Source organism: Amia ocellicauda, chromosome 6 (genome assembly GCF_036373705.1).
Source record: "Amia ocellicauda isolate fAmiCal2 chromosome 6, fAmiCal2.hap1, whole genome shotgun sequence".
In the NCBI taxonomy this organism is placed as follows: Eukaryota; Metazoa; Chordata; class Actinopteri; order Amiiformes; family Amiidae; genus Amia; species Amia ocellicauda.
Window position 1 is genome coordinate 9,811,800 of NC_089855.1, and position 12,466 is coordinate 9,824,265.

General features: G+C 51.1%; 1 protein-coding gene across 4 annotated transcripts in view; it reads right to left on the reverse strand.

Annotated features, from left to right (window-relative positions):
- The window catches only part of bcor (BCL6 corepressor), a 57,595-nt gene that overhangs the window by 24,367 nt on the left and 20,762 nt on the right, over positions 1–12,466 (reverse strand). For 2 of the 4 annotated variants that reach the window (XM_066706058.1, XM_066706056.1), the window contains exons 3-8: positions 11,301–11,379; positions 7,063–10,104; positions 5,413–5,469; positions 4,842–5,007; positions 2,168–2,560; positions 470–844 (exon numbers count right to left, since the gene is read on the reverse strand). In XM_066706058.1, coding sequence (XP_066562155.1) covers positions 470–844; positions 2,168–2,560; positions 4,842–5,007; positions 5,413–5,469; positions 7,063–10,104; positions 11,301–11,379 — 4,112 coding nt within the window. The remainder of the gene's footprint in view (positions 1–469; positions 845–2,167; positions 2,561–4,841; positions 5,008–5,412; positions 5,470–7,062; positions 10,105–11,300; positions 11,380–12,466) is intronic. The other 2 variants (XM_066706059.1, XM_066706057.1) reach the window with 2 other exon arrangements.

Consider the following 12,466-nt stretch of genomic DNA (forward strand, 5'->3'; position numbering starts at 1 on the left):
CCAACTTGTTTTCTGTTTTTGATTTTTTTTGGTCCTTATATCCGTATTCAGAGAAAGCAGCCCCTCAGAACGTGAACGAAAGAAAACCGTTTCCAACTTTGTTTAAAAACAAACAAACCAACTAAAACAAACGCGTTTATGGTGTGCTGATGATCCACCACGTAGAACAGAAAGCAGGACAATGACCTTCATACTCTCGTGTTATTTATATATATATTTCAGCTACACCCATGGAGACATAACTATATATAACTGAATATATATATATATAGAGAATTAAAAAATGGTTTCTGTCACCATATATATTCAAACATGAAACTTAGGCACAGTTCTTGCCATGGATAAATATGCATTCTCCCCCTCCCGTCACATTAAACATCTGTGCTTGCTCTGCATGCATGAAAAAACAAACAGAGGGGACAAAAAACAAAACAAACGCGCCCAAACAGTAGCAGCTCATCCAGCGTACCTTGTTCAATGTCACTCTTACAGAGCGCCTCTTCAGACCAGCTCCTATTGACTTTGCCCTCTGACCTCTTCTTGGTGGGCCTCTCTTCCACCAAGCTGCCTTTGACCTTTCTGTCCTTCCCTGTGACCTCTGGCAGGCAGGGCTCGGCCGGGTGCAGCGGGGGCGGGGCTGGGGCCGGGGCGCCGCCGAGCACCGACCTCTGAGACGAGACCTGCCTCTCCCACAACTCCCTGAGCTGGAGCAGGTGTGGCTGCTTGCGGAGCCGCAGGCCGGTCAGTTCGATACACACTTTCAGGTTTTTCACTTCCTTACAAGAGGACTCTTCCAAGACGTGCTCATAAGAAGGGCTGGTAATTTCCTTCTCCGGCCAGTCATCTAAAGAGACAACTTAGATTAATCGAGAACACAGACCCTCAAAGCCAAGACAGATCCTCAATACTTTCACACAGCAGCCCTCGCGCTCTCGGCTCGTTCTGTTCTTCCCCAGCAGCGCACGGCGGAGCGGTACCTTTGAAACTCCGCGCAGACAGACACATCTAACACAACAGAAAACCTGAGCCCACAAAGACTCCTTTTTTCTCTCCTCTATTACACTGGGAGAAAGAGACGTGGGAATTCGTATTCCATTAACCCTTAACTGCCACCTACGAACGTCTCCAGATCAGGCTATTCTGCTCAACTCGTGATCCCTGCTCACGCTCCAGTTATACCCCCTCTGAAGGCATCAAAGCCAAATAAACACAGCACAGCTAATGATCTTGGCTCAGGCACATTTCCACAGAAGACGTGGTTTGATAAAAACCAGCCCGAGGGCACTGCTGGGGTTAAATTAATTGCAAACTAAACGTTCTCGCAAAAATCGGTCACATATGCATCTCTCCCGATCAGAGAAGCTGGAATGCAAAGCTGTAAGTTCAAGACAGATCCCGAATGCTACAAAGCACACAGAAACGAGGCCGCTCCTAGCTTCCCGACGGGCCACAACCGAAGCAACGGCAGGAAACGGAGGGGCAAATGAAAAAAAATACCTCAGGCGCATGCATTTTGGGGAGGGGGATAAAAAATAAAAATGCATGGTGATTAAAATGTGGTGCGCTCTCTTTTGGCACAGTCAACACCGCGCTCCCCGGATCCCAGCGCATGCCAGGCAGCGTCTGGCAAACCCGTGTACTGAGGGAAACAAAGACAGAAGGATACGCTCGCATCAGTGGGGCTCGCTTCCCGCCGTCACACCCTTTCCTTTCCCATTATTTATTCATCACGATAAAGAGCACGTGCTCACAAGAGGGAGGGAGCTGGCCGGGGTCAGACTTGGAAATGTGTCGCTGTACTGGTGGATGCACACACACGAGCACACACACACACACACACACAAGCCAAAATCCTGCTTTCCCTGCCCCTGGCTTGTGCACTAACAACAACTGGTAACTCATATTCCATTACCAACCTAAAAAAGAAACACACGTAAAAAAACAACCACCGCCAAGCTGGATTGGTGCAGAAAACCGTAAGGTAAACAGTCGGGCATCTTTACCGACACGTAGCCCGGCGAGCTGTGGTGTTTTTGAACAAGACTCTGGTTCTCTCGTCACTTCCCCTCGGCGCAGCGAACAGCAGATCTATTCTGTGCCGAGTGCGTGCAGTGCAGCAGGGAGAGGGCGGCTAATTAAAGATGAGACGCACTATTGTGGCTCTTACCCGTCAGCAGCCTCTTTCTCTTCCCCTGGGCAGCCGCCGCGCGCTCCTCCTCCCCCTCCTCCTCCTCCGCCTCCCTGGGCTCCTCTGCGCCTCCCTCGCCGCCGGGCAGCTCGTCCTGCAGACGCTCCTTGCTGTGTTTGCGTTTCCTGGCCGGCACAGGCCCAGCGCCTGGGCTCACTTCCTCTCTCGGCTGGCTCGGCTGCCTTTCCGCCGCCTGTGAGCATGGAGGCTGCTCCCCCGGGGCCACGCAGCCTGCCTCCCGCTCCTCCTCATCCCCCTCTCCCCGCTCCTTCTCCCTCAGCCTCTCGTGCTCTGCGAGAGGCCGGTCCTCGCGCTCTCTGGCGGGGCTGCGGGGGAGGCAGCTCTTGTGGTTTCCAGACACAGGAAGCACACCTGCGGGAGGTCAGAAAAAAGGGAAAAGAACAAAGAGCAGCCGTTAATAAACACAGCCTTCTAAAACGTCGCGCTCTGTGTTTTTCCACTGCGTATGAGATGCGGTTGAGAATTAAGTTCAGTTGTCTGGTTTAATTGCCACACGTGGGGGAAAAATAAAATGGAAAAAGCTCAAGTGAAGCAATTTCAGCGGCAATATTCTGTCTTAAGAGACAAAATGCCAAATCAGACTCTCGTGGAGCAAAATGATAACGGAGACCAAGTTCCCGGCTGAAACACTTGAAGAGCTTCATGCATCTGCAGATAACACGGGGTCAGCAAACACCTGGACGGCTGAACGAAAGGACTTCGACTCAGGAAGCGTAGCCCGTGACCTCTGGGTCAGCGCTGCACCCACGGACCCTCGCTCCATCCCGGATACACTTCACTGCTCCCTACGCTCCTTTGTCCGCCTGACACTTTAGATCAGGTGAAGATCTAACGGATTTTAGTTCTGGCAGAGGGAGCCCAGCGTGTCTCTCTTCCACAGGGACGGCGTGATGCCTCCCACACAATGTTTCTACGCACACAAAAAAAACAACAATCCAGATCAAAGTTGGCCCGTTCAGCCCCATCCCGCAGCCCGGCGGTGGGCGGCCCCCACGCTCGAGTGTGAGGAGCGCCCCCCGGCACCCCCCGGCGCGATACTCGCTCCGACGAGAACGTGCTCCCTGCCCTGCCCCGGGCGCTCGTGGGAGCCGCACAGATGTGAAGCAGCCCCAGCGCCAGTGGTTTAAATCATTTGATCTGTGAACAACAATCATATGACTCATGACACATGCATCCCATAATTTATCGCCATATTTGTGCTATGGCAACTCTCCACGGACTGATCGCCATGGCAACTCTGTCCACTTCACCCCTAGCAACCGAGCAGCGTCACCATTCACTTAAAATGTCCAATGATTGCCAGACATGCGAGAAGAATAACGGGGTCAGCGAGGGGTCAAGCCTGGCTTTACATTCGCTGTCAAACTTTCTCCCCTTCTTATCCAAGCCACAAAGTTCTGGCGCGCACAAGCCCGGCAGCGGCGGCTGAACAATGGCACACACTCACCTACACAATATACCGCGCTGAATGCACAACACTCGCCTGAGTAACGAGACATTCCTTTGAATTTCAATTCGTTTCAACTTTAATTTCCTCTGTCATTTTAACGGGGGAAAAAAAAAAAAAAAAAAAAAAAAGATATATCCTTAACCTCTGCTGAAAAGATCTGGTTTAAATTAAGTCCATCACAAATATTCCGACTGCCAATTGATAAAACTGCTTTAATAATAAACGTCAAAACCTCCTAACAAGGAAAGTTTATTTTTTAATTAAAACTTCGATCTTACAAAAAAAAAATATTTGCAAAAAAAAGTCATAAACAACTTTAGAATGAACCCGGGTGATTGTTCGTCGCTGGTTAAACAGTAACCCACTGACATTAAAAGAGACTGATATCAGAAGACAAATGAAATATAATTTAAATGTTAAAGAGTAGGGGGGGTGGGATGGTAATAAAACAGAACAATAGTAATTCAAAATGACAATTTCATATCAGCCCACATCGCAAACCTCACCCATCTAACTTGGCCGAAAGGGAGGGGAGGGGGTTTGAACAGAAACATGGGTTTCTGTTTCTCAACAAAGCTGGTCTCTGTTGTTCCAGCTCCCTCCAGCACAGACGCGTCCCCCTCCCCCTCCCCTCGCAGCTGCACAGCATGTCCCCCGCTGACATCAGCCCGGCTCGGCCACGCCGCTCCCCCAGCGCGAGTGAGAGCTTCCCCTTTGAGCCGGGGCAGTGTGCCGAGACCGGGCCGAGCCGGGAGACCGCCCAGCCGTGGCACCGCTCACCAGGGCCGGGGCCCGGACGCGACGGGCAGCCTTTTATGTGCCATTAAAGGCGCTTATAAAAACGCCGAGTTTAATCAGCTTGCACAGTTTCCGTGCGAGCGTCACATGCACTGCCTCGAGAGGTGCGCTGGGCTGTCAGAGGAGAGCCGAATGAAACAAGCTTCCTTTTATTTTCTTGTCTGGAAGACAGGAAAACAGCAATCTTTTTTTTTTTTTTCTTTTTTTCCCAAGACAGGAGTGGAAATGTCTGTAACCACTGTACGTCTTCTGGTCTGCTGCACATCTGACGGACGCGGCGCTGGATGCGAGGAGGTGTTGGCGTGAGTGTGGCACGTTTGCGTGTGTGTCGTGTGGTCTCTGCGTGTCGGCCCCGTGGGCGGCGGTGTCCCCCGTACCACTCACCGTCCCGCTCGCACTCCTCCCTCAGGGCACTGCCCCCGTGCTTGGCGGTCTTCTCGCTGCCCTCCCAGTCGCTCACGCCGGGCTGGCCGTCTGCCAGGTCTCTTCCCGTCGCTCCACTACCCTCCTTCTCCTTCAGCTCCAGCTCGGAGAAGCGCATCATTGCACGCTACAAGCATACATAAAACGGCCATGAAAAAAGCTCTTAAGCAAGCTGCATTTTTTTGCATTTTTGTTTTTGGCTAAGCCTTTTCATAGCAGTTTCTTTTAACATGACAAAAAATAATAATCTCAGCATAGAAATTAAAAAGCAGCATCGTTTCATATGACATCAGCTATACCATGAAAACCTTTCACTTTCATTCCATGCTCTGGGATCTACCCGTTTTATTCCTGAAATACAACAGTTCTCAAATACAACTAGCCTCTAAAGCAAAGAAAAACAACAACAACAACAAGCGGTCTTCCTGAGCCTGACTGCAGTCAATTGTCATAACCTTCTGCACAACCAAAATATACTTTTTTAGCATTTCTTTAATATTTAAATTTGTAATAAGAAATTTAAAGAACTGACCTCACAGTTAGCAGCAGGTTGACTTAAATTACTGTCCTCTTGTGATAAGCCTTCCATCTAAGTAATTAAAATGGGTGCTCAATAGATCTTTCAATCATTGCAATCATAATGACACATCTTTAACACACAACAGGATACACCTTAGCCCTAGTAAAACATAATATTTCAGACACACAATATAAATGAGCCTAAAGTAAAAACTATCAAACTCGCTTCTGAGAACTCCTACTGAAGTGCAGGTATTCCCATCACATTTCAGAGGTACATGCATCCAAATACATCATATATATTTATATACAAACATACACTGGATAGCATTTATGCATCTTATTGCTTTCTAAAAAAGGGAAGCCCATTGTGGATTATGGAGCAGGGGGGCTGCAGTCACACATTAAAATACTACAAAGCCAGAAACTCCGCTTTGATAGTTTTGTATTTAGGCTCTTCAACTGCAAGCACAGGAAAAAAATAATAAAAAAATAGCATAAATTATAAAACACTTCTCTGAGGTGCACTTTAATATCTCTGAATTTGTTTACACTGTATGCGTTGATAACATTAAGTCTGACCTGGCAATGTCTCGCACTAAACTGATCTGTGAAATTAAAAAGAGGGAAAAAAAAAAAAAAAAAAAAAAAAACTAAAACGATGGAGGGGACGCTAATTAGATTTCGGTCAGAGCCTCACTGAATGGGAAGCTCTTAAACACCGTCCTACGCAAGGCTTAGAAACGTCTAACAGAGAATAGAAACCTGCATGAGATACGGGACGACTCGGGGGCGGTCAATCTCTCGGAGGGAGACGTCCTCGGTGGGCCCGATTAAGCTGGAGGCGGGGGAGGGGCAGGTATTAGTCTGAGGTGAAGGGGGTACCAAGGGCTGGGAGGAGGGGTAGGGGGGGGCATTGTTACCAGCCCCGTTTCCCCACAGCTCCCCCGCGGTGTAACAGTTGCCTGCAGCGGTGTAGACCCACAGGCTCTGGGCCGGCACGCTCCACAGCTGAGCTTCCGCGCCGCTGAGCAGCACCGGCAGAGGCAGTGTTGCGTTAACCCTTTCCCCCTCCCCTCCCCTCCCCCCTGCCCCCCCCCGCCTCGCAAATAACAAAACTCCCGCCTCGGAAAGCTGCTCAACCACAGCGCTGAGCAGCAGGGGAGCCGGGGGATGCCAGGCAGCAGAAAGCAGTCCTCCGCAGACTTGTCAGAATTCAACTGATCTGCAGCGTGCCGAGCGCGTCGGCGATGTTTTCGGCGCCGCAGAACGCACCTGGGTGCACCGGAGGCCACCGAGGCAGATCTCATGGTCATGCTAGACACGGGCTCCGAGTCCGTAATGTTTACAGTACGGGACAAAGAGGAAGGGCCGCTGCCAGCCCGCACTGATGTCAGCTCAAGAAATAAAAACGTGCGGCTCTCTCAGATGGGCTGCATATGGAGGCCAGGACAAAACATTAAAATGGAAAGCTGTGTCTGAAGCTGTGTGATGTGGCGTTACCAAGAAACTTTCTCAAGTGACAAGGCGGCTGTTGTGTAATTTCCTGCGTTTTCTACTTTAAAGGCTGTCCTGTGACTACACTGCATAACTACATCATGTGTCATAACCACACCAAGCGCAGACCCCCCCACCCGCCCCGGACGCAGTTCTGGGGGCTCACCTGCAGAGCACGCTGCTCCCGGCTCAGCTTGCTGGAGTCTGCGTACAGCTCCGTGGTGACGCACTTGAAGCGGTCGCCCACGTAGCCGGACGAGTTGGCGATCCTCTTGGTCAGGTTGGACTTCCTGGACCTGCAGGAGCCGTGTTCATCCTCGTCCTCGTCTTGGGTCTCCCCATCGTCCAGGAGCTCCTTGCCCAACTCAATGGAGCGGGCCAGTCCGAACATTCGACTCTCGTGTTTGAATTCGGTGTCCTCCACGCCTCTGTCCCCGGACGTCCTGGCACAGCGCAGAGTCTGCAGCTCCAGGAGTTCGGGCAGTGACGCGGGCTGAGCGGGGCTCCCCTGGCCCTGGTCCTGTCGCGGGGAGAGGTACTCCCTGCAGAGACTGGGCACTGGGTAGCTCTGCTCCAGCAGCTTGGGTGGGCTGCACATCTCTGGCTGTTTCTCAGGTTCAGCTGGCCTGTGAGCAACAGCCTGGATGGAGAGAAGAAGCTGCTTTAGCTCTGGCTCTTTCCCCTCACTAGTGCCGGTGCTGCTGCCACAGATACTGCTGCCGAGTGGCCTGGTGGCATCTCCTTTCTTGGCACTGGGGACACTGTGTTTCATCGTCTGAGAGGCTCCATCTGTGTCATCTTGGATCAAGTCAATACAAACTATTTTCTCTTTCTCCACTGCCAGCGGCTTGCTCTGTGGCTTGGTTCCCTGACTCGCCAGCTTTTCAGATTCCCTCTCATGCTTGGGAGCAGGATCTGCGGCTTCCGCTGGGTGTCGGATTTTGGGAATGGCATCCTCATTATGTCGAGGTCGGTCCTGGGACCTGGACTTGCGCTCCAGCCTCTCGTTCACTTTGGGGTCCAGAGTGAGATGGGGCGACATCAAGGGGTGGACCATCTCCTGAGAGTCGTGATAGGTGAGGAACTCTCCACGTCCAGAGGGCAGGCCATACGGAAGGCCGTGCTTTGGAGTCAGGCGAGCTGGGTACAGGCTGCTGCTGCCCAGCAACACTGGATGGGGGTAAACAGGGCCCTTCCCCGGCAGAGGTAAATGAGGAATAGGCAGGCCTTCTGGGACAGAGTATGTCAAGTATCTGTTGGCGTACGCCAAAGCTGGAGGCAGGAATGCCTCATTCTGTGGTAAATACAGGGGGCTGGGAGTGTGCCCGTTCTCATGATGCTGCTGGGGTGGTTTATGGATGATTTCCTGGGTCTCTGCTCTTTTAGGGGCTTTTGCCGGCTTGCCAGAGGACGGCTGGCTGCTGATGTGACTGGGCTGGGGGACTTTTTCTGGGAGACTGGGATTTGCCTTGGGCCATTCGCCATTGATATTGGGAGAGGGGGAAGCAGAGGCTGGGCGGCCCAAAGCAGGCACCACGGCTGGGGCAGGATTGGGGGCAGGGCTATTGTTGGACTCCCCAATCCTGGGGCAGGAGGAGCTACGCTGCTGGGGCATTACGCGTTCTAGAGTCTTGTTTTTAATTACGGAGGTGCCCTTGTTTTGGCTGGAGTCGGGAGTGAGTGGATTGGGGCCCGGCACCACCCAGGAGGAGTGTAAAGTGCTGATTATTTCTGGCCTCTCTTGAGGTTTGGAGGAAGTGCTGACCCCAGGATAGGAAGGGGATAAAGTCTCTTTAAGAAGCTCCAGGTTGGGAGGCCCATATCGGGGCGTCGGAGATTGTCCCATTTTGGCAATGCCTTCAAGTTTGGGGGGGAATCCATTGGGAGGGACTCCAAAGCCCGCCATTTTAGCAGACAAATCCAAAGGCTTATCTGCAGGGTCTTTGGCGGGAGCCTGGTGGGGCTGCTTCTCTGACGTCGTCTTGGAAGGAGATTTGCTGGCTTTCCTCTCCCCTCCACTACTTCTGTGCTCGCTTGTCCCCTCCCTGGATTTGGACTTATGGCTGGTAGGCCGCACCGGCGAAGGGTGCTCTGGAGCCAAGGTGCTCATATAGGAGAAAGGGAGGGACACCGAGGGGGAGGAGGAGGAGAGAGCAGAGGAGGATGAAACTGGAGGCCCTCTGGGCAATGGTTTCTGGAAGTCCGAAGGGCTCTCCATGTGAGCCGAGGACTGGTGGAGGCGAGGGGCTGCGCGGGGAGACTGCATCAGGAGAACGGGGGCCGAGTCCACGGGGACGCTGCTACAGCTGTTGCTGCTGCTGCTACTATTGCTGCTGCTGCTCGAGCCCTTACTAGAGGGCGTCCGGCTCTGCTTGCTGCTGCTGCTGCTGCTGTGCTGTCGGTCGCTGTGGGACTGGTGGTGCGGCTGCGGCTGCTGGGCTTGCTGGGCGTGGAGCTGCTGGCCAAAGGCAGACGGCTCGTGATGGATCCTTGGGCCCAGACTCTGCATGCTCTTGTCCTGGCAGTGAACCAGCGGGGAGAGCGTGGGGGCCACGGTGGCGGTAGGGATCCTCATCGGGGGTGCCAGTGAAGAGGTCATGGGGGCAGGAGGGTAAGGGGGCAGGTAGAGAAAGCGCTCACTGCCAGCAGCACTGCCCCCGGCACCAGCGCACACAGACTGGTAGGCCAACGGCTGGGGCAAGTAAGGGGAATGCTGGGACAGAAAGGAGGCCTTATACATGTTCAGGGCATACTTTGCTGAATCCAGGAACGGGTACACCCCAGCCTCAGGGTACGGGCTGACCCAGGGGAGGCGCAGGTAGCTACTGCTGCCATTCAGACCCAGCTCAGATGCCTTATCACCGGGCCCAACTCGGCGGTCCAGCCCGAGGGTTTCTGCTCCGCCTCCGGGGACGATCATCGGTTTCTGCAGCCCGGGAGGAGGGCTCTTATAGAGGCCGCCGTAGCCATTAGGCGGCTTCCGGTTCTCCAGTGTGACTTCGGCGGGCTTGTAGCGCAGCTCCGGCATGCGGTCGCTGATGTAGCCCAGGGGCATTCCGGATCCGTCCCTCGTCTTGTCGGCAGACAGCGCTCGGATGCCCGGGTACACCATGCCACCGTGCACCCGGAGGCTCTCCCGCATCAGGCCGCTGCGGTCCATGCTGAGAGCCGCCAGCGTGTTCATCCTACACGCCGCTCCAGCATCCACCTGCGGAGAGGAGCACAGCGCCAGGCGCCACGGAGAGATTAATGGCGGGGAGGTTTCACCCCCGACGTTCAGCAGCTACTGCCGTCGCCCATACAGTCAAACTAATAAACCAGGGCCAAGCATGAAGATCTTTGCAGCTTTCCAACACAGCCTACAATATTGATAATTTCTATTTGATAACAGATATTTAGCTTTCATGCTAAACAGATACATATTTTAGCACTTTGATATGAAGACAATGGTGAATGAAACCTTATCCTAATAGATCATATTGGAGCAACCAGTGGAGTCACCTTAAGGATAGCGAACATTAAAATGCAACCACATGTGGATATCAGAAACAAATATTTTATTTTAAAAGCACAAAAACCATTTTTTAAATAAATAAACATAAATAGAACTTTCTTAGAATATCTAATATTGCCATTTGATAAGAAACCATAATATAAGCATGTTTCAACTGTGTTTAATTTCTTTAAGGAACAATGCAGATTCTTTTCCTGTGTATATTCAAAAGGCCCGAGGGCCTGAATTCGACTAAGATCCATTTTATTACATTGCCCTCTGTGCTTTACTCCTTCCTGCTGCATATCAAATAGAACTGGATGCATTGAAACTAAACAGATAAATCAATATATAAATATATAATCCAGCAAGGTTATTAAAAAAAGGATTTTCAACGATACAAGACTACTTGAGAAAAAGAAGAAATAAACGCCGTATCTGTGAACATTTAAGGAGTTGGGACTTTGCCTTGGGCTGCTCGGGGTAGTGAGGCACAACAGCCATGATCCACCTCCGACCCAAAGACCTACCGCTGGAAGACTAATGTGCCCCGTATGGGTCACGCTTTTAACCGCAGGAAGCACATGATACAGATACAGAAGAAAGTAGATGAAAGGGATCTTGAGTTGTCTCTCGATCCAAGATGAAGGTTTAATTGGATCATTTGACATATAGGCTAGACTTTGTTCAAGAAATATCAACACAAAAGCACCAATAAGGAAGTGATCTACGCCAGCTATGCACCAGTCTCGTAATTCCTAGAAACGTCTTGCACAGAGTAACCAAATCAGACAAAGGAAAAGAAGAAATTATTCCGAAAATTAGTTTTACACGAACTTCATTGTATCTATTAACACAGCTGTGTTCCACCATTCAAAGAGAATCCAGGTACAGATATCAATTGTTCCTACCATGCTTGGCGTCAGGTGACTGTCTTCTCTCAATTCCAACCTGTTTTTCTGGGATTCGCCATCGGTTACAGGCACTTTCCTGTCAAGAATAAAATCTGGGTTAAAATCTGGGGGGGGTTCAAACCAATAGAAGTCACATTGCCAGATGAAGGAGCAAGGAAAGGTGACAGCATGGGTTATTTCACAGTAACAGGTCATACATTAAATGAGCATCATTGCCTCAACTTAAGACTCCGCTTGACATTGGCCAACATCATTAAAAATAAAATACGCCGTACTATTTCGAGTAACTAGGCTCCTCCAGTTGCAGTCATTAAATAAGTAAATAAGAGCTGATGACCATGGAAACAGAAATACCCTGCCATCGCAGGAGAGAATGGGTCCCTCCGGAGCAGGGCTGGAGCTCGGCGATTGGACAGTGGGGAAGATCACACTAGCACGAAGCACACATTAACGGGTATACAAGATGTGAACTATGAATCTCATTCTCCGCATGTTTAATGGCTTCTGCGGGACTCGAGGCAAGGACAAAGGGATTCTGTCCCAGCGTTTTCCGTGCTTAACACTTTAGAAGCATTCGATTGTGCATTTCGTGGCAAACAGGCACAGAAAATGGGTGCAAACTGCACACGCATATGGGGAAATGCACGCAACCACAATTGAGTCTCTACACTGCAGCCTGCTAACTGCTACACAACAGATCATTACATTTTCCATGACTGGTTGCAGCATTCTAGTGCGGGAACATCACATCTGCGTCTCTCCAGGGCTGTGCACTGGGACTTGTTATCACAGAATGAATGCACTGATAAGAAATACCTCGGCAGCAGATCTCATAATCCTGGGGCTAAAATGGCTGTCATCTGCCAGAAGGAAATTTTCATCATTACACACAAGAGCCAGATGCAATCACCTAGCACTGCCTTTCAGCCCACGGCTGGGAAATGACATAATAGGAGCCGTCGTTAGGCTGCTATATGATGCTTCTCTTATTGATGTGTTTACAGGCCCAGGATTTCAATAATGCAGACCTGGCCTTATCTTTAGACACCACCGCCATGACTGAAGGAGGACGGGGAGGCAGCAGACGACTCCACTTCACCCCCCCACCCTCACTCCCTCCAACCAAACCACCAACATATTTCATAAATAAAGGCAAACACTAA